The 25,602-nt window shown below is 44.5% G+C and overlaps 1 protein-coding gene across 13 annotated transcripts in view; it reads left to right on the top strand.

The window, feature by feature from the left end:
• The window catches only part of TTLL5 (tubulin tyrosine ligase like 5), a 280,508-nt gene extending 265,489 nt beyond the window's left edge, over positions 1-15,019 (top strand). For 9 of the 13 annotated variants that reach the window (XM_075926843.1, XM_075926842.1, XM_075926839.1 and 6 more), the window contains 2 exons: positions 1,600-1,725; positions 14,422-15,019. In XM_075926843.1, the coding sequence (XP_075782958.1) occupies positions 1,600-1,724 (125 nt within the window). In that variant the 3' untranslated portion in view covers position 1,725; positions 14,422-15,019. The remainder of the gene's footprint in view (positions 1-1,599; positions 1,726-14,421) is intronic. The other 4 variants (XR_012903377.1, XM_075926845.1, XM_075926841.1 and 1 more) reach the window with 1 other exon arrangement.
• Positions 15,020-25,602: the final 10,583 nt, after the last annotated feature.

The following is a 25,602-nucleotide window of genomic DNA, read 5'->3' as shown; positions in this document are numbered from 1 at the left end:
TTTACAGGGCTCTTGAAATGTGAGCTAGACAGTATGGATCCCTTGGAAACTAAAGTCCCCTTTAAAGGAGAGAAGTAATCATCAGTACTTGGCCTGTTCAAGGTGGAGTGAATACGTGAGGTAGAAATCTTGAGTCCTCTCCTTAGGATGTGTCTAGCTGACCCACATTGAACTTGCATCTCTGAATCTGAAATGAAGATTGTAGACCAAAGGCTGTTGTACAAGCTCAAGTGATAGAGCTCAGAGCTTGAATGAAGACTAATGGAAGCATGACTTGCCGGGTAAGCCACTTAAAGCCTTATTCTTGCCCCGGAAGAAAAGTGTAATAGCTCCAAGACTAGTGTGTGCTATTTCAGTGAGCAGAATAGCTGGAGAAAAGTGATTGATTTCTTGGAAATGTGAGGGGAAAATACTTTACCCAGTTCAACATTAGTCTTTCCTCTTCTAGGTGGCTGAGGAACTAAGCCATTTTTCTTCATTTCACTCTGCAACCCAATACCTTTTTTGTTCTGTAGCCCTTGTTTCTTTCATCAACAGGTTTGTTTGATTATCATTTCACTTATGAGTAGTGCTACATATGTGCCTGGCACTGACTAGAGAGTTTGGAGACATGGGCCTTTCCCTGAGGAGCATGCAGTCTAGGTCAGATACAACAGGTCATGACTTTGGGTAAAGGGGAAGGGAATTTGCTCTGAGGGTTTCATCCTAGAAGTAGAATGGATAATTAAGTTGGAAAGGCAAGAGATTAAATGAGGCCGTTCCACGCACAGCCGCAGGGACAGGCAAAGAAGGACTCAGGCAAAATATCCTCCCTTCTGCCCCTCAGCCTGGAAGTTCCACGTGCATTCTGAAGTGTCAGAAGGAGCATTCACTCTATGCTTGGTCCACTCAAACACAATTTACTAAATCCTATCTTGGAAACCTTCAGGGCAGTGAATTGGGAAGCAGCATGACCACATCCCCTGGTGCAAATGGGTTCGGAAGTGTATTAGTTGGGCAAACTCATGGAGCACCCTGGATTGGGCCTGCTGCCTGGTGAGCATGGATTTGACTGACTTTTCAGTTGGGAAAGGCTATCATAGAAGCAGTAGAGAGGTCCTTTTGCCCATTTGATTATATGGTAGTATCTGTGTAGGGATTAGAGCTTTATCTCCCCTCTTCTCTACTGCTTGGCTGTAGAGATTGCTCCTTCGATGAGTCTTGTCCTTTCTAATCTATAAACTGAGGTGAAGAGACATACTTTTCTGAAGAAAGGCCAGCTAAACACAACCATACAGAGGGTGAAATTATGTCATTGTTGAAGTCAATGGAAAACCTCACACTGACATAATTGGTCCCAATATTTAAAACACAGACTCTAGCAACATTCACCTGTCATGCCAGTGTATACATCTGGGTATGTTTTAACTCATTGGTGCTGGATGGATCTGTAGTCATAGACAAATGGAAAAGCTATTTGGGTACCAGCTGCCACAGACATACCCACTGGGCCTTTTGGTGGTTGTTTTAGCATAAGGGATAAGAGAATCAAGTAGTGGGGAAGCTGTGCAGAAGGGGGGAGGAACAGCCCCAAGTTAAGCCATCTTTTCCATTTTCCAGGTCCTTTGGAAGTTGGTTCCCAGCTTATATTCGCCAGATCCAAACCTTTTTCCAGCCGTTCCAGATCCACTGGCACAGTTGTAGGGCAGAGAAAGAGAAAGGCAGTGCAGGCAGGGCCAATTTAAGGTAACAGCCCATTCTTAACTCTGATAGCCTTGCTGTGGAGAGTAGACTTTGGGGCTCAGCAAAGAGAAGAAGAGTGAGGGAGGCAGGTAACCCAAGAAAAGGTGAGTCTGAGGATCTGTGGAAGTGAGAAACACAGGCGCTATAAAAGCCAGCAGCCAATCTGCTCAGATAAGAATCTACTTGCAGCTGTAAGAAAATACTAGTTATAGATACTGTGAGCCTGCCCTGAGCTCTTGATGGTAGATGTGAGAGTCACTTCTGCTGTGACACTACCCAGGGTTCTGATCCAAGCAACCAGTGCAGACTAGACATTTTAACCTCTAGTTCCTCTACCTCCCATAAAAACAGTCTGATCCATGGACAGACAAGCAGCTCTGTATGGACTATGCAGGGTTATTGATCATCACTGAGTGTGTCTTTTGGGGATGAGAAAAAAGACATTGATATCGAGGAATATCTAAATACATGAGATGCTAAGCATCTAAAGCTGCTAATAATCTATGGAGCTTAATGTTCGTTCTCCAAACAGGCAGTTTCCTGTTAAGGTCTCTGGGTATTTTACTTCAGCAGGGGTTTCCTGTACTACTAAGTGCTATAATTAGAATTACCTCCAAAAAAATCATCAAAATACTGTTTACCTGATTTTCACAGTGTTGCACATCCACAAATCCCCACTGATATTAAATGGAAATAGAGGTGTCCAGCTCCTCTGAAAATCAGACCACATGTAATCATTATTACATTGCTAGTTCCATTTGAGAAGACTCAAGTCTTGCTATATGAACAAGGTTTAGATCGAGGTGGGCAATAATTTTTTGAAATTATTTTTGAAGTGGCCCCAGGTTGCTCCAGGATGCTTCTGGGCTTCCTCACTGCAGACCATGATTGGTCTGTGGGTGGGAAGCCCCTTTGCTCCCCCTTCCCACTAAACACCCATGCCCCTGGCAGTGGGAGGAGACTTCCTGTGCTTCCCCGCCTCCAGGCCAGTCAGGATTTGGGGCAGGGAAGCACACGAAGCCTCCTCGCACCCTGCCAGGAGCACGCAGCACTTCTAAGTGCCACATGCTCCTCGCAGGGCAGGGGAAGGTCAGAGGAAGCTTTGGGCACTCCTTCTTCCCTGATAGGCCTGGGGGCAGAGGAGCGCGCAAAATCTCCTCCTGCCCTGCCAGGAGCGTGCAGCTCTTCAAAGCGCCGCATGCTCCTGTCAGGGCAGAGGAAACTTTGTGCGCTTCCACCCACCCTCACGCCCTAATTAGCCTGCGGGCCTCTGTGGGTCAGATCAACCTGCTTGGTGGGCCAGATCTGGCTGCAGAGGCCTAATTGCCCACCCCGGTTTAGATTCTCCCTGCCTTAGACTGAGGATCCCTAGAGAGAACTGTTCCTTTGCTACTTTCTCCATAATAGAATTTAACAACACAGTGTATGCTGGCAAAGTAATCAGCCAGGGGATTAAGAAGAGCAATCCCACCCTCCTGAGGTTGCCTGGTTGTTGCTTGCTGAGTGAATGGCCTATGCTGAGGTTTATGGTGGTGCTGTTGAGTTCCAGGAATTGCCTTTGTGGCACAGTGACCAAGATGGCTGCATCCAGAAGATGAAGCTACAAAGCTATAGGCTGGTCAGTTCCTTACTCTATTTGAGCCAGCCACCTTTGAGGGCCTCATTCAGTAAATGTTTCCATTAAAGAAACTAACAACATCAGGTACATGGGGCATACTCTTTGCCATATCATAATGTTTTACTTTTCCACTCCTTTGTAGAGAGACAGTACTTGAAATTATAAATTGTTCTGTACCTGTCTTCAGAAAAAGACGTTTCCCTAGTGTAAAAACTATCTCTTTTCCCCTCTGGAATTTTTAGAATCTGGACACAGATAAAAAGGCAGGTAGCACTGCAGCATGGAGGAAGGTCTCCAGATTACTACAAAATTACACAGTTCTTTATTTATTATTCATCCATTCCGATAGTGGCAATACAATAGAGAAATCCCAGGGAGAAGCAGAGAGGGTGATGGGTACTGTTATAAGATTAGATTAGCAGTTCCTGGCCATCTTCGTTGATAGCCCCCAGGGGATCCTTGGCTACACTTACAGTCAATGCAGTGAGACCAGCTGAATTTGTGCAAATCCTTCAGCATGGGCAGCTGGGATCAGGACTCACTCGGGTTTCCACAGTGTGTGTTCCTGATTCCTCTTCTCCATACCACTAATCCTGTTAATTCCACTTTTTATTGCCACCCTTCTGGCTTTCTCTCTTGTTTCTGTGACTGACTGCACATATGGTATTGACTTTGAAAAGTAGCTTCAAATGGGCACCTCGCGTGACCTCTGCCTCAGATTGACCCAGCTGTTTAGGGTGTGAAATACCTCATGGGACCAGCAAACTGCTTCTGATGACACCTTACCACTAACTGTAGCACAAGAATATAGTAATGCAAACACATCCCCATAAATCCTTTCAGAATAGGCTAGCTATCTAAGAAACTCACTGGGTTGCTTAAAGGGAGCAGTGGTTAGAACCCCAGCATCTTTCACAGAGACATATACTTCCTCAGCAGAACCCCTTCCCCCACATGCCTGTGCACAGCCTGTGCCACCAATGGTTTTGACTTTCTGTGAGCACCTCTTTCTGCCCTTTCTAGAGTGCTGCCAAAAGGGGATTAACAGGAAATGTGATCTACCCTGTGTCATAGGAATTTTGAAAGAAGCAGGGCTTGATGTGGTAAAGGGAGGTTTATCTCACTGTTACATTTCCCTTTTTGAGAAGATGGAGGACTGCAGTGATGGCAAGTATTTGGTTTCACATTTGTTCCAAGAAATCTCCTCCTAAAACCATTGTCCTTTGAAGCATTCTACTAGTATCCATAGCCCCCTCCTGCCCCTCGGTCCCCTTCCTATAATCTCAGGGCCATAGAGCAGCAGCTGACTCCCAAAGGCATGAAAAGATGACAGATGGAAAGCCAGACTCACTGTTGATCCTACTACAGTAGTTGTGGGATTACTGGCCCAGAGCAGTGCAGAGTCTTAGCCCCTAATACCAGTACAGAGGGATTAGAAGTGGCTGAGGTGGTAGTATATAACACTTTTTGTCTTGGTCTATTTCATTTAACAAAGGAGGGCAGAGTGACTCTGACTGTTAGTGAACAGACATCAGAGGCCTTAACGGGTACATTACAATAGTTTCACAATTAACTTGGAGCTACAAAATTTACAGTAGTGAATGATTACAATTGTTTCTGTGTTTATCCACCTATTAGATTCATATGGGGAATTCTCATTAATGCCAACAGAGTCCAAGGTGTTGTCAAACTCAGCCATCACCTCAGTTAGATCTGAGAGGCTGTGTTCATTTCTAATGAACAAAAAATACAATTATTCCTAAACATATGAGGATGGTCTGTCTTTTGCACCTCTCCTGCCTATGTTTTATGAGAGGAAGAAGCTGTTTCCTGTTATCTGTTAGTTGAATGCTAATGAGAGGCCAGTCCAAGCCAGGAGGGCATTTCAGGTCTGCTGAAAAGAAACTTGGGGCTGGAGACACACAAAAGGGAGGAGGGGTTGGTCTTTTAAATAAGGTCTAATGTTTAAAGCTGACTTAGAACCTAGCCTGAAGTGTAGGAGCCTAGAAGAAAGCTTATCACTGGGAGTCTTGGTTGAGCCTTTAGAATAAGAATGGTAGATACTTCGATACAGAGAACTGGCAAAACTCAGCCAGCTGCAGGGCAGCCTTTCACTCAGGATCTCACCTTTTTGAAAATGCCATTCAGGATCAATCCTGCAAAGATTTGGAGAATTCATGTGATCCTCTGGTTTTTCTTTGAGGAATATCCATGTGATTAACAGGTGAATCTGCACCTGTGTGCAGGGGCATCAGAACAGGAAAAATCAGGGGTTTAGGGCCTATCATTTTTAAAAGTGGGAGGGCAATGGGGGGTGGCGGGAGGGGAGGGAAGGGACTGGAGAGGAACAAGCAAGGGATGATGTCATGGGTGGAAAGAGATGGTATGGGACCAGGGATGAGGAGGAGGAGAGGGGCCTCAGGGATTAGGCAGCACAAGGACAGGGACTTGGAGAAAGAGCATAGGAGGGAAGGGAGGTAGGGCCTTGGGTGAAACATTGGCATGGATGGTGAAGTCACAGTTTGGGCACCCATGTTCTACCCATTTTTAGGGAGATCCCACATAGGGATGAAAAATCCTGTTTGTTTAGTTAACCAGTTAAACGTTAAGTTTAGCCAGCGAACTGATTTATCAGCGGTGGTCTCCCGGCTCTGTGTGGGACTGCCGGCTCCTAGCTCTGCTTTGGCTAGGAGCTGGTAGCATCACATGGGGGTCTTGTGGGGCTGGAGCAGCCCTGCACGCATGGTAATGGTTAATTGGTTACCCATTGCCATCCCTAATTACCATCCTAATTCCTCTGCTTCTGCCCCTGCGCTTGTAATTGGCGATTTTTTAGTAGCAGTAAATGGGGGGGGTGCACTTTCCCCATCTCTCACTGCTTCTGACAGTTGTGTAGCATTTTGTGTCCAACCCCCCCACCCTCCAATCACTCCTGTTCCTTCTCTGTTCCCCTCAGCTTGAGACAGAGGAGTTGGCTGCATCTCTGAGCTTAATCTTTAGTTTAGTTCTAACTTTAGGGTATGAGTTCATAACCCAGTTAGTTCACAGTTAACTACCCTCTTTCTTCCCTCATTTATTTTTCTTTTCTTAAAAAAAAATTCATGTTATGAGTTTAACTTTCAGTTATTAATATGCCCCTTAGCATATCATTGTAACCCTCCTTCCTAAGAGAAACCCTCTTCTAAGCAGCAAGGCTGTTCCCTATGGCTTAAACATTGCTTTGCTTGCCAGTTGTCAGTCACAGTCTCAGACAGGCATTCACAGTGTGTCCGCTGCGTTGGCAAGGCATGCATTCCACAAAAGTGCTCCCATGCCACAATTTTGAAGCCCAAGACAGGGACGTGAGACCTACAGCTAAAACTCATCATGATAGATAAGTCTCTGTGCTGGGCACCTGATCCTGGACAACAGACTCTTTCTGGACAACAGTCTCCTATGACAGCATCAGGAATAAGTTTCCCTCTATGCTCTCAGAGGCAGGAGCACTCTACCCCCAAAGGTGACATCACTACCTCAAGAATTTTCCAAAAAGAGGCATTGCCTGACCTGTCAAACCATGTTGGTACCAACTGCACTGAGACCATCTACCTTGGAGGTAGCAGGACCATCTGGTGACATGGGTACTGCATGAGCAAAAGATCCAAAGTGGGTTGGCTCACAATAAGGCAAAAATAGGGAAACCTACCTTCCCTGCCATGACATTGCCAGGGCCACTCACATATGTGGCACCAAGCATCTCAGCAGCGCTATAGAGTACGGCACCAACTTCTGCTTCTACAGCACATAGAGCACAACCCTCAGCACCAACACCTGCAGCAAAGGCATTGATATTGCCATCAAAACCAACCTCAGTGCTAATGTTCTCAGTACTACCACAGTTTCTCTGCCATAAAGATGTTCTGGTGTCCTTGGCACTGACTTTATTCCAGTATGCTCAATACTGTGCTAACTTACCACACAGAAGTTGAAGGGGAAATCTACTCCTCCCATCACTTCTTGCCTATCCACACAGCTACGAGGCTACGTCCAGCAGAACACAAGGCATACTACTCCAGATCTGAAACTCACGGATGGTATAGACTCCCAAGGATGCTGCCGTGTATGCCATTTCCACCACACTGACTTTACTGGGACCCATGGCAGCATAGTGCCAACGGTATCCTAAGCCTCCCATTCCACACAGAACAGGTTGAGGCATTCCCCAACACTCTCTGTACTTGAACCCTCCATACTTATGGAGGAGACTCTCAAAGAACTGGAGCAAAATGCAGGACAATGTAGCACTTTAAAGACTAACAAGATGGTTTATTAAAGATTAAGATGGTCTTTAAAGTGCTACATTGTCCTGCATTTTGCTTCAACTACCCCAGACTAACACGGCTACATTTCTATCACTAAAGAACTGGAGGGCACTTAGGGTCAAAAAGTCACACTGACAGTTTTTCATCATCCTCTTTGGATGAAGCTATCATGCCCACACCATCCACCACAGGGATAACTTTAAACAGTTCCAGGAACTGTTTACAGGTTCACAGATTACCTTTAAATACTACTGGAAGAAATTGTGGAGTCCCAGCGGAAGTTTTTAGACATCCTTCAGACTTCAAGATTGCCCTCCCAATAAATGAATGAAAACCATCTGGCAGACCCCAGCAATAATTCTGCCCATCTGCAAAAGAGCAGATAAAGAATGCTACAGCCCTTCCAAGGGGATGGAATTTCTGTTCATGCCCCACCAAACTTTCTTATGGTAGAGGCTGTGAATGAGGGGGGTAGAGAACACCATTTCAGGTCTATCTCTCATGAGAGGGACTGAAAGAAATTGGATGTTTGGGGGCATAAAGCTTACTTTTCAGTGACTCTGTAGCTCTGGATCACTAATTGCAAGGCATTGATGGCCAAGTTCAACTACACAAATTATTCAAGACAGTCTGAATTTCTTCATTATCTCCCTAAGGACTAAAAACTGCAATTCAAAGCAGCCATCTTGGAGGGCCACCTTGCTGAACAGTCTCACAAGCCTCACTGGACTTGATTGACATGGTGGACCATTCCTTTGCCATAGTCACAGTGATGCTCTAAGCTTCCTGGTTCAGCTTCTGTGGTTTTCCTGCCATAGGGGACCTCTCATTCAAGGACCCGAAGCTATTCACAGTTAAGACAGATGAATCACTTCATACAATAAAAGACTCCAGGGTGACTCTCAGATCTTTGAGCATTGGATTCACCTTCCCAAAAGAAAAAACAAGGGAAGTATTATGCAGTGTGAAGACCCAATCTCAAAGGCAATATGACCCACAAAGGCAGAGAGAGAGATCCACTAGACCAAAACCACACCTTTCTCAACCCTCAACTTCCCAACAACCTCCCTCTAAATAGTTTTGAAGTTTTGTATTTGAGGACCAGAGACAACTCCCACATCTTCTATTGCTGGAACTGTCTGACTTCATCTCCCCATTTGGAGACCATCTGATTTCATTCCACCCTTCGTGGTGAAACATCAAACATAAGGATAATAGAAATTATCAAGAATGGGTATTCCATCCAATTTACCTCCATTCCCTCTACTCGCTCTGTCTCCCTTCTCATCCTTCTTCAGGGTCCAGTCTCACAAATATTTACTATGACAGGAGGTAAATTTATCTATCTACCAGGATGCCAAAGCATCACGGCAGATACACTGAACAGACAATTTTCAAAGGCCCATGCATGGGAAATGAATGTCAGGATACTGCAGAACATATTCAGATGCTGGGGCTCCCCAACTATAGATCTCTTTGCGACAAACCAGCCAAGTGCCCTTACTTCTATTCCAGAATAGGACTGGGACCACGATCTCTTGGCGATGCTTTTCTCCTCAAAAAGAATGCACACCTACTGTATGTTTTCCCTCCAACCCCTCTTCTAGCCAAGATCATGCACAAGATAAGGACCAACAACTCCAGAGTAATATTTATAGCCCCCACATGGCCCATGCAAACATGGTTTCTGTCCCTACTAAGGATGATTGTGTGCCCTCCACATACTCTTATACTTCTACTTCATTTTGTGTCTCAGAATGTGGGCCAGGTCAACCATCCAAACTTGGCAAGGCATGGCTACAAGAATGAAATGACTGTTCAGAGGAGATAAGGGACATCATTTTAAACAGCAGAAGGCCTACTACCTGGTATACCTATCTTCACAGATGGAAGAAATTCCATACATGATGCCAGAATAGGCAAACAATGGCAATTACCTCTTTTTTACCAATAGTATTAAAGTGCAGTCACAACTTTCTGCCACAAAGTAGACGAGTTCTCAAATCTTCATCTACCCTACCATTAAATGTTCTCTCAAGGGTCTTCATAATCTCTAGGCAGAAGTACAAGCTCCCGCACTCCATCAAGGGACTTCAGTGTGGTGATGCAATGTCTTACGTGTCCCCCCCCCCCTTTGAAGCATTAGCAATATGCTCATTTCTGCACCTCTTAGTAAAGGTGACCTTCCTTGTCACTATCGTATCTGCCCAACAAGTGAGAGAACTGGGGCGCTCATGGCATATCCCCCATACATAATATTTTTCAAAAATAAAGTTGCCCTACAACCACACTCCAAGTTTCGACCTAAAATAGTTTCATCATTCCATTTACATCATCTCCTTCATCTCCCATAGTTTTCCCCAAAACTTCAGAGGAACAAATGAAAAGCAACACTTCATGCCCTAGATGCTCATGGGGTGCTAGCTTTTTAGATTAAAAAGACACCCAGAGTTATTTCTTTCCCTCACAGAACAATCTAAGGGAGACACCATACCTAAACAAAGACTGTCAAAATGGATCCCTAGCTGCATTAACTTTTGCTGTCTTTATCACCATCAGGGATCTGCGCTCTCTCCACCAGAGTGCTGTCTACATCGATAGCCTTCCTCAGCAATGTGCTTATTATCTGCAAAATAGCCACCTGGGCAACAGTCCATACATTGACACAACACTATGCCACAGAGCAACATTCCACATCAGACACTCTACTTGGACTGACAATTTTATCAACCACTATGCCTGCAACTCCAAAGCTCTCCTTTCCACAAAGGGGCATTGCTCTAGAGTCAGCTAAACTGCTGCACCCCCACAGACACCTCTTAACGAAATAGAAGAAAAGGTTATCCTATGCAGTAACTGAGGGTATGTCTACACTGCCACCCTAGTTCGAACTAGGGTGGCTAATGTAGTCATTCGAACTTGCAAATGAAGCCTGGGATTTAAATATCCGGGCTTTATTTGCATGCTCCTGTGCACCGCCATTTTTAAATGCCCGGTAGTTCGCACTCCCTGCCTGCGGCTACACGCAGCACGGGCTAGGTAGTTCGAATTAAAGTTCCTAATTCGAACTACCATTATTCCTCCTGCAATGAGGAACAATGGTAGTTCGAAATAGGAGCTTAAATTCGAGCTACCTAGCCTGTGCCGCGTGTAGCCGTGGGCAGGGAGTTCGAACTACCGGGCATTTAAAAATGGCGGTGCACGGGAACATGCAAATAAAGCCCAGGATAAATAAAGTTTGAACTAGGGTGGCTAGTGTAGACATACCCTGAGGTTCTTGGAGATGTTTGTCCCTATGGATGTTTCACTATCCTCCCTCTTCCCCTCTACTTTGGGTTTTTTCACACTATAGATACTGCAGTCGGGAAGGAATCCAGGGGGTGTTGATCACATAGCGCTGTATAATTCAATGAGGAGGGGGAAGAACAGAATGCATGATTGAATGAGGTTGTGCAACCCAACCTGGCACTGTTCCTAAAAATCTCAAATTACAAGTGCAGGGGTGGAGAGTCACCTAAAGTGGAGTGCACACAGTGACAGCCATCTCAAAGAACCTTAGTTACAGCACACAGTGAGATATCTTCTCATACTACTTCTGTCTTGTATGTGGTCCTTTGGGACCTTGCTACCAAATAGTTTACTCTGCCCCTGCACTGAGTGATATATCTTTATGTGGCATTGATTTACTCTTAGTCTGCAATAGAAAATGTAGGCCAAAAAATGATGGTGAGTAAGTTAGAGAGTGTGGCAAGATTCATGGAAATGAAACGAGGGGAAGGACAAAGCTAGAGCAGGGAGAAACAATTACAACAAACAAATTAGAGTATTGGGAGGAGGTAAACAAGAGGAAATAGCTCGGGTTATCCAGAGCGCATGGACTTTGTAGTGGTGTTAGATGGGAAGGTAAAGCTCTATTTTTCCACATCAAGGGGAGACAGCAGTGATTACAGTGGCCTCATCAAGTCTGTCTTTCCTTCTTAATGAGACTTCTCTCCAGCCTCTTTATGCAAGGAGATTTCACTCAAATGCTTGTTGCTGTGGCCAGCCCTTTTGTGTTACCCTCCCCCCCCCCCGCCAGTTAGGGTTTCATGACATGGGGCTATTGGGCTATTGCTTTCTTGAGCCTACATAATCCAACAAGCCAAACTGGACTTGTGCCCAGAAAAGGTGGAGAGGATACAGGTCTGTCTGCAATTGTCACCTGTCGCTATTTGCTAATGTCATTTCCCCACCTACCCATAGTAGCTATTTACTACCATTCAGACTCAATCTGTATGTAACACCACACACACACACACTCTCGCTGTCTCTAGCCATTTACTACCATTCAGATTCAATCACTCTCTTTCTCTTTCTCTTTCTCTCTCTCACACTCACACACACACACACACACACAAAATCTAGCCATTTATCATCATAATCTCTATTTAACCAAGAGAAGCACTGTAGGATTGGAAAGTCTATCTGCAGGGAGCCAAGACAGATGAGTTTCTAGAATTATCAGCCCTTATAGGAAGAAGGAAGATCTTGTGTTTCAGACTAGAATTCAAGAGATTTGGTTTCCTAGCTGTGCCACAGACTCACTGTGTTACCTTAGGCAAATTATAGGGCCTCTGTGCTTCATTGCCCTGTCTGTGAAACGGAGACGCAAATTCCTTGTTGCACAGATGCTCTGAGGATAAATTCATTAATCTTTTATCAGTAAGGCCTTACCAAATTCATGGCCATGAAAAACACATCATGGACCGTGAAATCTGGTCTCTCCCCATGAAATCTGGTCTTTTGTGTGCTTCTACTCTTCACTATACAGAGTTCATGAGAAAGACTAGAGTTTTTCAAACTGGGGGTTCTGACTAAGGATGTTAAAATGTGGTTAACTGACTAGTGGACTAGTCAATAGGCACTTCCGCATTCCTCCTTTGAAATATACTAGAGCCCCAGCAGGGGCTCTTGTACATTTCAAAGGAGGAATGTGGAACACTGCATACAGCCTGGGGCCAACAGGAAGTCACGCTGACTCCGGGCATACATGCGGTATGCCTGCTTTGAAATGCACAAGAGTCCCCAGCAGGGGCTCTTGTGCATTTCAAAGCCATGGAGCCCAGGGTCAGCTGGAGTCCCCCACTGACTCCGGGCTCCATGCTACACTGCATGCTGCTAGGAGTCCGGGGTCAGCTGGCGACTTCCTAGCTGATCCCGGGATCAGCTGGGGACTGTCCAACTGACCCCGGGTTCCACAGCTGCCCCTTTAAAAGGTGCAGAGGTGACAGTTTCAAAAGGGAAGCCACCGCACAGCTGATCTCACCGCACAGCTGATCTCAGCAGTGGAGCCCAGGGTCAGCTGGGAACTCCCTAGCTGATCCTGGGTTCTGGGGAAATAATGAGGGAAGCCCGGAATCAGCTGAGGAATCCCTAGCTGGCCCCCGGGCTCCACAGCTGCCCCTTTGATAGGTGTAGAAGCGGCGTTTTAAAGGGGCAGCCGCCACACAGCTGATCTGCGGATCAGCTGTGCAGCGGCTGTGCCTTTGTAACACCATTTCTGCACCTTTCAAAGGGGCGTTTTTAAGGGGCAGCCGCCGCACAGCCCACATAGTGGAGCTGCCACTTTGAAGTACCCTCCCCCCCACACTTTGATGCCTCTATCTTATAGAGGCAGCAAAGGAGGGGGATATCGACCAGTCAAAAGACTTTCCAATAAGGAAATGCTTATTGAATAGTCAACTAGTCTTTTACATCCCTAGTTCTGACCCAAAAGGGAGTTGCTGGAGGGAACTTGCAAGGTTATTTTAGGAGGAGTTGTGGAATTGCCACCCTTAGTTCTCTGTTGCCTTCAGAGCTGGAGAGCTGGAGAGTGCAGCTGCTATCCCCAGGAACCCACCTCTGAAGGCAGCATCCTGCCAGCAGCAGCACAGAATGGTGGCAATTCCATATCATGCTATCCTTGCTTCTGTGCTGCTGCTGTTGGAGGTTCTGTCTTCAGTGCTGGGGTCCTGACCAGTAGCCACCACTGTCCAGCTGTTCAGCTTTGAAGGCAGAGCTGCTTCTGCAATGCAGAAGTAAGGGTAGCAGTACTGCAGACCCACTACAATAACCTTGCAACCTCCTCCCCATAATTCCTTTTTGTCAGGACCCCTACAATTACAATATGGTGACATTTTAGATGTAAATAGCAGTAATCATGACATTTACCATTTTAAAAATCCTGTGACTATGAAATTGATCAAAATGAAACATAAATTTGGAAGAGCCCTATTTATGAAATTCTCAGATGTTACTCCTTGAGAACCCAAAAGTTCCTGAAGAGATAGAAAGACAGACTTTGTGTTCTTACAACTCTTGGAGAAGTGGAGGATAAGGGGATGCAATCTGCTATACATGTTGACTTAGTCTCATTAATTTTTTTAAGAAACAGACTTAATCACATAGTCTGGGGAAAGAGACAATCTAATTTCAAGCCCATTTCTAAAGTTCCGTTGGCTAACAGGATGTTCCGAGGAGCAAATGGGCCAGGCAGGGAGCCAGTCATATGCAGCTGAAGGGGTAGTTTTTGTCCGGGGGATGGTGAGGATATTTATGGCTTTTAAGCTATTAGATCATTGACAGTTTTAGCATATTGAGCTGTGCATTTGTGTGTAGCTTTAGTGTGGTTTGCAGCCCAACAGGGGATTCCAAATTTCTAGTGCTAATTACTTCTGCATCCAGTGGGTCAGTGCAGCAGTGTTTTACACTCTGAATGCCCTTCTGAGGTCACTCACAGGCTTTGCTTTATGTCTTTTCTAGTTCTTACTCTCAGTGATGGACTAACCCTGAGCACCAGGTGAGAAGCCCAGTGCCATAGCTCCTGAGTGAGAGGCAAGGAGAGGAGAAGCAGTGACTGCTCATCACACCGCCCTCCCTTTAACACCCAGATGAAGGTGACAGTGAGGCCCTGCTGCACATTCCAAAGAAGTCCCTAAGGACAGGAGAGAAGTTGCATATCTGTGAAAACTGGGGGTATGGTTCCGAACTGAGGGGCACCATTCCCTCCCAGAACTTCTGCCACTGAGCCCCCGAGGTTTCTTCTCTTTCTCTCCTACACCATATTCCACTCACCAGCCATAGAGACCCATATAAGACAGACGTCTTCCAGCGGTCTGCATTGTGCTTCCCAAAGTCCAAGTTTGAACATGAAGCCTCATTTACTCACTCATTTCAGTCCATCCTAGTTCTGTAATGGCCATGGTTCTCTGTCCTCTACTGGGCACTGCTCACACCACATGACAACCAGTGACAGAAGACAAACAGACCATGTGATGAGAGACGGTCTCATTGCCATCTTGAATTTTGGCAGGAAGCCATGAGAATACTCAATTTGAATAAAGTAATTTCATTTTGTTTATATGGTTTATATTTTCATTTATTAATTTACACCCAGTGAATATTTGGTCCTTTATTATATTGGATAGTATTTTAAAATCTGACTGTTGTGTCATGTTTCACTGCTGGATGTTTGTTTTGTGTGGCTTATTTTTGTATCTTACTTTCTCCTCCCATTTATTTGTGCTTTCCAAACTTTTTTTCATGATTGGCTGCTGTTCTTAGAACCAGACCTGAAGCCCAAGGCCCAGGTGGTTTCTGTCAGCTGTAGTAGTGATTTGTTGCACCACTCCAATCACAGTTGCTTAGTGCAATGAAAATAACTGCTTGTGTTAAAGGAGTGCCTCCGCCACTGGAGATTACACTGAGTTGAAAACCCACTGCTTCCTAAAATACAGTCCAAATATATTCAGGCCCTGCTCAGTTTCTAGGTTCATTAAATAGCCAATAAGATTTTCACATATTTTCCATGTTCTTTCTCTTGTCAGATGGCCAAATGGAACAATTATAACAGACCATGTTCTCGAGCAGCACAAAGGCTCCCACTCTTTTATACTGAACCCCACACTGAACAGGCTGCTAGGAACTGGTCTCTCTCCTTCCCAATTCCATTTTCCCCCATTGTTATTACAGTACACACTGTAGGTCCAGTAATCAATGTTACTAGGTCCTCCTCAGGTGACTGGCAGACAAGTGATTGACAGGATGAAGGATGTATCAGAAGAAAGAAGTCTTCCTGCCACTTGGGGACCCTGCTGCTAGTGCTCACAGGACCTGGTTTCTACTCTGCCTTAGTGAGTGGTGGTTGCTGATGTTAAGGAGGTGCCTGGAAAAATGGAAACAACAAGATTAATAAGAGGATTCACATCCACTACTGTATTTGGCAATGGCCACTGGCAACAGCAGGTGGCTTGTACCTTTAATGTGTGAGAACAGACTCCTGCTCCCATACAAACTGGCTGCAGAGTCTACTATGCAAATGTCCCTTCCCTCCTTTGCGTGTTTAATATCTGATCAGAAGCTAGCGGGCTACCGCAGTTAGGCCTCTGGGAAACCAGAATTTTTACTGCTTCCCCGTCACTCAACCTAACCATAGAGGTTAATCCCCTATTAAACACCACAAAAGCAAGAAGCCTTGTCACAAATCACTTAAGGAAAAATTTGCTTATGTTTGGGGAGACCCTGATGAGAAAGCTTTGTGGTTATATTCAGTGAATCAGACAGACTCTTTAAAGGAAAGAGTGATATTAGGGCCTCTTCAGTAGAAATCCATGCTAAATGTTCTCTCTGAAGAATGATGTTCCTTGAGAAGGGGTAACTTCTGTATCTGAACTGTTCAGACAAAAAATGGAATTGGCCTTAAAGAAGTCAAAGAGAAGACAGGTTCTTAAGCTCAGTACAATTCAGCCTCAACGCCAACAGAGGAAGGAACAGAACACCTATACTGATCTAATTTCCGCAGTTTGATTACTACCACAGCTACCTAAGAGCAGAAGATAGCTTCACTTTCCTCAGGCTCAAGAAATGTTCTCTCCTTATGTCTTTGACCTTTCAAAAAGATGACGTAAACAAATATACCCAGCACCTCTCGGATATTTGTGCCAATCTTCCTGACTACTGAGGACAGCTAAATGAAAGCATTTTCTCTCTTGTTTCTAGTACCAGAAATTTAAGATGGTATCTCTGTAGCCTAATATTAGCTGAGAATTCTTAGCTGAATTCTTACCTGAAAAACTCATGTCTCTATTTGTACTTGTACCTATTACAAGTATCGCATGAGAATTACTTAAGAATAAAAATCAGCAACTGGTCCTGCCATAAGTTGTGGCTCTGCAAATTTTCACAAAGATTCTGATTGTAGCCAACTAATGATGATGTGTTGAAAGCAATTAGAGTTAGTAAAATATAAGGCTGTCACAAAGTTTAAAAAAATCACAATTAATTGTGTGATTAAAAATTGCAATTAATTGTGCTGTTAAGCAATAATAGTATACCATTCATTTAAATATTTGTGAATGTTTTCTGCATTTTCAAATATATTGGTTTCAGTTACAACACAGAATACATGTACAGTGCTCGCTTTATATTTATTTTTATTACAAATATTTGCACCATAAAAAAAAAGTATTTTTTTAATTTACCTAATACACGTATTGTGGTGCAATCTCTTTATCATAAAAGCTGAACATACAAATAGAGAATTATGTTTATAAAACTTCATTAAAAAATAAAGCAATATAAAACTTTAAAACCTACAAGTTCACTCAGTCTTACTTCTTGTCCACTCAGACAAACAAGTTTGTTTATATTTGCGGGGACACTTTTTTACAGTGTCACCTAAAAGTCAGAACAGGTGTTTGCATGACATAGGTGTAGCCAGCATTGCAGAATACTTACATGCCAGATGTGCTAAAGATTCACATGTCCCTTAGTTTCAACCTCCATTTCAGAGGAAATGTACATGCTGCTAACAGGTTCTGCTTGACAACGATCCAAAGCAGTGCAGACACATGTTCACCAGAACATGTTCATTTTCATCATGAGTCAGAAGGATAGCTTTGGCTTTTGGGGTTTGTTTTGTTTTTTGTTTTTGTTGATATATGTTCTATAGTTTCCACATCAAAATGTTCTTTAAAGACTTCTGAAAGTATGTTCCTCACCTTGTCCCTCAGATTTGAGAAGACAGGGTCAAGTGTTGTAGCTACTAGCTATCTTTAGAAATCATTGTTAACTTTTTTTTTTCAAATCTAGTGCAAGTGTTCTTAAAATGAACAACTTGACTGGGTCATCATTTGAGACTTCTGTAATATGAGATACATGGCAGAATGTGGATAAAACAAAGCAGAAAACATACAGATATCTCCCAAGAGTTGTCATAGATATAATTAATGCATTATTTTTTTATGAGCATCATTAGCATGGAAGCATGTCCTCTGGAAGTTTGGTGACCAAAGCACAAAGGATATATGAATGTTTAACATATCTGGCAGGTAATACTTTGCAATGCCTGCTACAAAAGTGCCATGCAAACCCCTGTTCTCACTTTCAGGTTACATTGTAAATGAACAGGTAGGATTACCTCACGCAAATGTAAACAAATTTGTTTCTCTTAGCAATTGGTTGAACAAGAAGTACAACTGAGTGAACTTGTAAGCTCTAAAGTTTTGTTTTGTTTCTGAGTACAGTTATGTTACAATCAACATTTGTAAGTTGGATTTTCACAGTAAAGAGATCACACTACAGTACTTGTATGAGGTAAATTGAAAAATAACTGTTTTTGTTGATCATTTTTATAGTTCAAATATTTGTAATAAAAATAATATAAACTGAGCACTGTACACTTTGTATTCTATGTTGCACTTGAAAATGTAGAAAAACATCTAAAATATTTAATAAATTTCAATTTGGTATATTGTTTAGCAGTGAGATTAAAACTGCTCAATCATGATTTAATTTTTTATTACATTTATTTTTTTAGTTAATCATGTGAGTTAACCTATTAATCATCAGCCCTAATAAAAAAATAAAAATTACTTTCAAATGATGTGTAGTCATCAAGTTGTGCTTATTGCTGAGGTATGCTACCTTCAGATTTCCTTTGTCTTCCCTCGTCTTTTTTTACGTTATGGCTATGTCTACACTGCTCCCGTTTTGTGCAAAAAATATGCAAATGAGGTGAAGCATGGAATATCACCATGCCTCATTTGCATAATTAATTAGGCTCCATTTTTGCACAAGAGTCTTTTGCGCAAGAGCTGTTCTTCCTGAAAAAAATGTGGAAGAACAGCTCTTGCACAAGAGGGGGTTTTTGCCCAGAAAGGTGCCGGCTGATAAAGCAGCCGGGATTGGGGCCAGGAGGGGGGTGGAACAACTCACCAGACAGGTAGGGCCAGCAACACAATTTATTTGCATATTCATCATTTCTTAATAAATATGCAAATATGCAAATAAATGTTACCAGTCCTCCAAAAGCTTGTGAATGAGTTTACTGGTCCCTAGTATCAAAAAGATTGGGAACCACTGCTCTAGACTATTGTTTCACTAGTAACCAGGACATCCTCTAAGTACCATGCTGTCCTGCAGCTCTTTGGTTCACAGCAAATCTTCACTTTCTTCCGTTCTCACAAAAGCACAAATGTCATTTTCTGCAAAAGAAAACCCTGCCAGAGGAACATCAGGAAATCTCTGCTCTGGTGAGACCTGCCTACTACTTTTCTCAAGGGATTTTCATACTCACATCCTGCCTGGACCATTGTAATGGCACATGCCAGTTTCCTTGCCAAGAGAGTTCATATGAACCACATTAAGTGCTCAAAGAGCGAGAAGCATGTTCATCGGAGCAGACTGGAAATAAAAGCAGTTCACCTGCCACTTCTGCATCACAAGCTATTCTGTTTTACACTTGCATCCGTCCTTTTAGGCAATGCTGTGGTGGTATCTTACCACACTTGGGGAGGGGTGCACTATAGCTCCTGAAATGGGCAGAAAAGAATCTTGTGACATTCAAAGCAATCCACATATCTGGGAAAGTCAGCATCAGAGCAGTTTGGCTCGGCAGTTCCAGCATACATCACAGGGAGCTTCAATCCACAAGTATTTTACCAGATGTGCAGGATGTGGGAAATTCTAATAATACACGTTTGCCACAAGCTACAGCTGTAAAGTGCCTCAGTTCTGAAGCAGATATAGGGGCCCCTTGCACTAAAGATAGACACAGTCTCTGTTCCATGAAATCTCAGCGTGATGTGACCCGTCCCTCCTTTTCCCCTCATTTCCCAGGTGCTGAGAAAAGTACAGGAGAAGTTGAAGTGGAGTCTCATAATTCCAGGTTAGCCATGGAAAAGCCTGTGTGTTCAACTGTCCTTAGCAAAGACCTGAAGTCTTCATATCATAATCAGTAGGAATTGATTCTCAATGATAAGAAGAACATACTTTTTCTTATGGATATAGCTTGTGAGAGACCAATCCTGGAGTACCAAATTCTCCCTGCCTTAGACATTGATTCCCTTCTTAAGTCTCTAATACAAGTAAGCAATGGCAAATATAACTTGGTCTGAAAAGTTTTTTCCTTATGAATTGAGAATACAATTAGCTCCCTCTTTGGGTGCTAAATACCCAATTTTTTAAAATATTTTTTCCAGTGTACACCCTAATGAAAAGCCCTAGTATCAGAAAGGACCTGGCTGCTATGTTTTAGTTCTCTCAGATCTAGTGCCACTTCCCCAGTGCAACTTCATCCCCTACTAAGGGCTTATCTTTACTGAACAGTGGATCGATGCTGCAGCGATCAATTTACTGATGGTCAATTTTATCATGTCTGTTCAGATACGATAAATTGACATCCAAGCACTCTCGTGTTGACTTCGATCCTTCACCAGGATGAAAAGAGTAGGCAGAGCTGACAGAAGAGCAGCTTGCACTGACCTTATCACAGTAATCAGCTATGCTATTTGCATAACTGAAGTTGCATATCTTAGATCAGCCAGAGGGTAGGAGAGGGCTTAGTGTACACTAGGCCTAAGAAGAGTTCTAAAAGCAGCCATGCAACTGAAGTCCAAATTCCATGCAATCCCTCCTCCATGGAGGAGCCCAATTGTGGCCCAAAATACTGTGCCATTCTCCTTTTAAATCTGTGGACACAGGTGGCATTGTCATTGCAGTTCTGTCAGCTAAAAGTGTAAGAGAAATCACAACCACTTGTTGCCATTTTGAATGTGCTGCCTTTTTTCCTGAGCTCTGCTGCATTCCAAAGACAAATCCCAGCTTTCACACTGAGTGAAAGGTATCTCCTGTCTCCTTTCCTTCACAGTAACTCAGAATGTGACAAAGAAAGGATCCTACACTTGAGCAACATGACCTGAAACTTCATACATTTTACTTAGAAAAAACAGAAATCTGTTACATTAGCTGATTCTTCTGTGGGTTCTGCAGCAGCACAGAAATACAAAGCAGCTTGTGAAGTATTGACTTCTCCAATAATTTGCTCCCCTGATCTTAAAGCATCATTCTGAGAAGGGGTCCTTTGTAATAGTCCATTGCGCAAGGGCTCAGGTTGCTTCCTGGAGAGAAAGTGGAATGGAAACTATAGAAGAGATTTGCAAAGCAGCCACCTGGAAGCCCAGCAGCTCCTTTACTAACCATGTTAGTGACTCCTTTTAGTCAGCTTGTGGGCAACCCATTCTAAGGGCTCCAAATTAAATTTCTAATACACCTGAAGCTCCCTAATTTTGTTACCGCCTATCCAGGAACATCTGTGGTTGAGACCCTGGCAGGGGGCAGAGGAAGCAATTGTGTGTGCAGCTGCACTATCTTCCCCCCAGAAGCAGGGGGCAGTGCATGGAGCCACATGTGTCCCATCCCCCTTACGCACCCTCCCTTCCTACCAGAGTTTACCCCAGCACCCTCCCAGGGTCCAAAAAAAAAACCCCTTTAATCTGTCATATCATGTTTCCCAGACTTGCTGGATTAAAGAGGTTCAGGTGTACAAGTTTTTCTGAGTCAATGAGTTTTTCTGAGTCCACTCCCTAATTTGTCTAATTGGTGCTGCTATGTAAAGATCATTCACAGGGGTTCCTAGACCTCTTGTCAGCTAGGAGCCTTCTCAGTTACTGTTGTTCTGAACTGAGAGTGGATTGAGGAAGTCACCCTCCTGGTCTCCATGTGTACTAGTATCAAGGACCTTTTGAATTTTTCTCTGAGCCATCCTTCTGCCTAACAGTACCTGTGGAGAGGTGATGGAGAGAGGTGGGCCCCTTTATGCAGATTCCAGGAGCTTCCTGTTGGAGATATCCTTTTAATAGGCAAGTAACCTTTTCTGTATGGCAAAACTGCCCCTAGAATGGTCTCCAGTTCTTTTAGTGCTATGGAATCTGTCCTGCAGTGAGAACCCGGCTCCACCATCAGAACTTGTGGTCATAAACCATTGGCAACAGAGAAATCCCCTGGGAGGCCTTGGCTGTTTTGGTCTGCAATCCAAGTGATGGTTGGAAGCCACCTGTATTCTCTGCTTCTGATGGGATGATTACCTCAGGCAGGCACAAGACAGTTTTGTGGCAGACTAAGAAAGTCCAGAAAGGGATTTGTAAACTTGAAGCATGGAAGATGTCAAATGCGACAAAGAAAAGTGAGAGAGGTTTGAGACTTAATGGGTTGGAGCAAAGCTAATCCTGTTTTCAGTGAAACAGTCAAAGGTCTGTGTGAATTTATGCCTTTTATTCCTTCTTCCTTTTAGGTAATCTCTTTTCCTTTGTCCACTGAGGTCTCTTGGCAGGAGACCAGAATGGGGGAAGCAGCACGCTCTAGTTCAGACACATGGGGGAGGGATGGTACACTGGTTTCCAGTGTGCCTGTTGAATAGCTAGGTCCAATGCAGAGCACAGTCAGTAGCAGAGAGAGCAAGGATCTGGAACAGTTTATTCTGTAAAGGTTCTTGTACTCATCACAATGGTCTCCCATATGGAAGTGCAGAGTACTCTCTTCTTCCTGTCTTGTACGCTTATGAAAGCAGGATCTGTAATCTGAGCTAACTGATTATGTTGGTATCATTTGATCCTATCTCGGTTTGCTCCTGGTAGGAAAGGCATTAAGCGTGTATTCAGTACAGGCAGCTTCTGTCTGCTTTCCTACGGTCCACACTTGCTTTCCCCATTGTAGCAGACCACACAAGGAACAGCTTTCTGCTTTTGTCCTCCTTTCCTACCCCCTTCCCCCAATTATTCTGAAACAACCTGCTGCTGGTTCTAGGCTCAGGCATCTATTCAACTTGCCATTAACTAGAGTGTTGTTGGTTTGTCTCACTGCTGATCTGTAACCAAACGGCCCTGTAAGACTACACCTCAGTCTGTATTTACAGACAGGGAAGCCAAGGCCCAGACTGGGGAGAATTGTCTAGGATCACACGGCAAATGAGTAGCAGAATACAAGCCAGTTTCTCTCTCTCCCAGGCCTATTATTTAATCCCTAAGTCAACTATACCACTCTTGACTCAGCCTGTTCTTCCAGAAAGCAGCTGCCCAGATAGAATGTGGAAAGGTGAGAGTCTAGTGGTCTGCAGGCCAAACTGGGGTCAGAAACTCCTAAATTTTAATTCTTTGCCACTAGCACCCTCTATGGCAAGGGTGGAGAACCTAAGGCCCTGGGGCCAGACGCAGGCCCCTAGCTTGCCTGGATCTGCCTCCCAGTGCTCAGGGTTCCTGCCCAGCATTGAGGAACCTGCAGTGGCTCTCCAGCCCCTCTACCATCCCCTGCGGGGCTGGAGCACACAAAATCTACTATTCTGGGCTCCCTAGATTCTGGTGTGTGAGGGGAATGTGGAGAGAGTTTTTCTCCTCATTAGGGGGCCATGTCAGTGAGGGTTTGGGGTTTATTTTCTTTGCTTCTCACTTGTGTGGTCCCCAAATGATTTTTTTGGGGGGGTCAGTGGCCCCCAACCCAAAAAAGTTTCCCCACCCCTGCTTTATGGCATTGGACAAGTCATCTCCCTTTTCTGGACCTTAAGTTTTTCCATTTGCCAGCATTAGCTTGGTGAATGTTTTTGAAGTACTGGAAATGTCAAGTATTAGAAGTGCTCTAGTGCTGCCCTTTGTAGCCTCCCAGTTTTTTAGAGAAAGGGATCCCTTTGCATTGAATGGGGCCAGTCCCAGGGTCAGAGGAATGATAACCAGAGAGTAAGCTCTAACTTGTAAACTAAAACCTTCCCGGGGGCTGCTGCTAAGAGATTAAAGAGGATTCCTTTGCCAGCTGGCATCTGGATTCCCCCATCTATCTAACCAGACATTTATAGCATATCCGTCAGCATGTTCTTTAATCACGGTGTACTCCCTCACACATCTTTCAGTGGAGAAGACACCAGCCCGAGGAGCTCCTTTTTCACTAAAGGGTTAAATTATACCTAGTAATAAATGGTTGCTGCAAGGCAGGGCAGAGCTGCTAGTTTCATCTCAAGTGAATACAGGTCAAGGAGACCTGAAGAAAAATGAAAGGGATAAAGAAGTTAGGCAGTGAATGGGACGGGCCCTTTTATCAGAGTTGGTGTTCCTTTGTTGCAGGATCCTGGCCAAAAGGGCAGCCAGCCAGTTGCCAGCTAAAAATCTAGATTTCTTTCCTGGCTTATAAAAATGTTAGGAATTGTGTGTTGAGGCAGTACCGTAATGAGGTGAGCAGCAGTGGCCTGCTTTTTGAAAGAGGAGGACCAGACCGGAACCTGATGGAAGCACTACACCACAAGAAGAGGCCCACGTGGAAGCCTGGCTGCAGGTGAATATGGACTGCCAGCCGAGCATCATTTTGCACTAAATTTGTTGGGGGTGGGCTAGTATGTCCTATAGCCTTAAGAACATAACTAACTGGCTTTCTGAGTGAGCGGTCTGTGCATGCATGACTCTGTTGGAGTGGTCTTTTTAAGAAACTCACCCTTTCTAGAAATGTCCACATGCAGGAGACAGTGTTTCTATATCTGGAATACCGTGCCCAGGCCCGGCCAAATGGTTTGCCGGGCCCAAGGCAGGACGCTGGGAGTGAGGCCCCGGACGGTAGATGGTGAATACTCAGCAGCATGGGGCCCCGAATGCATGTGGCCCAAGGCATTTGCCTTGCTCACCTTGTCCTAGGGCCGGGCCTGACCATGACTTCTCTTTGGGGGACTCAGTGAGGAGAGCATTGGGTGCTATATCTTGCCTTGAGCATGTCTGTGAGACTGTACAGTAGAACTGGGTAGCTAGATTTGGCAAACTTAAGCTGTCTGAATGTGTCTGGGACAATTTCTTTGGTATTTACATGTGTGCAAGTCTATGCCTGGAAACAATACATGTCTGTGCTGTAAAAAAGTCAGGCTGGATGGCTACAGGATTGTGGTCCTACTAGAGTTCGAGAGGTGGGTGGGCATAAGCCCAGCCACATCTAAAGGACCTTCCCCCAGCCAGCAGGGAGGGTCCACAGAGCCCAGAACACTAATTATGGGGGACAAAGAGGAAAACAGGGACAGGTGTGGAGGTCAAAGGGCTAAAATGAGGGAGCTGGATGGGGACACTGAGCAGAGAATCCTGGACAGCACCCACTGCTCCTCAAAGGCCTCAAGAGAGCCAGCAGACGCTGCCCAGTGGAACTCAACCCAGCTGCATAAACAGATAAAGGAGTGAAAATAGGCCCCGCAGTCACAGGCCCCTCCCTCAGCCAGGGAGGTGGTTGGGAAGGCACATGAGGTCGGGGGCCGATGGAGAGATCTGGAGGGCCAGGGATGAGGGGCGGGTTGCACCTTCTCACAGTAACTGGTTGAGGTAAACCCTACGGCTGTGTCTAGACTGGCAAGTTTTTCCGCAAAAGCAGCTGCTTTTGCGGAAAAACTTGCCAGCTGTCTACACTGGCCACTTGAATTTCCGCAAGAACACTGACAATCTCATGTAAGAAATCAGTGCTTCTTGCGGAAATATTATGCTGCTCCTGTTCTGGCAAAAGTTCTTTTGCGCAAAAGGGCCAGTGTAGACAGCTCAGATTTGTTTTGCGCAAAAAAGCCCCGATCGTGAAAATGGCAATCAGGGCATTTTGCGCTAAAGCGTGTCTAGATTGGCATGGACGCTTTTCCGCAAAAAGTGCTTTTGTGGAAAAGCG

The sequence above is a fragment of the Pelodiscus sinensis genome, chromosome 4, assembly GCF_049634645.1.
Source record: "Pelodiscus sinensis isolate JC-2024 chromosome 4, ASM4963464v1, whole genome shotgun sequence".
NCBI classification, from domain to species: domain Eukaryota; kingdom Metazoa; phylum Chordata; order Testudines; family Trionychidae; genus Pelodiscus; species Pelodiscus sinensis.
The sequence above is the reverse complement of the archived record's forward strand: the minus strand, read 5'-3'. Positions and strand labels throughout refer to the sequence as shown.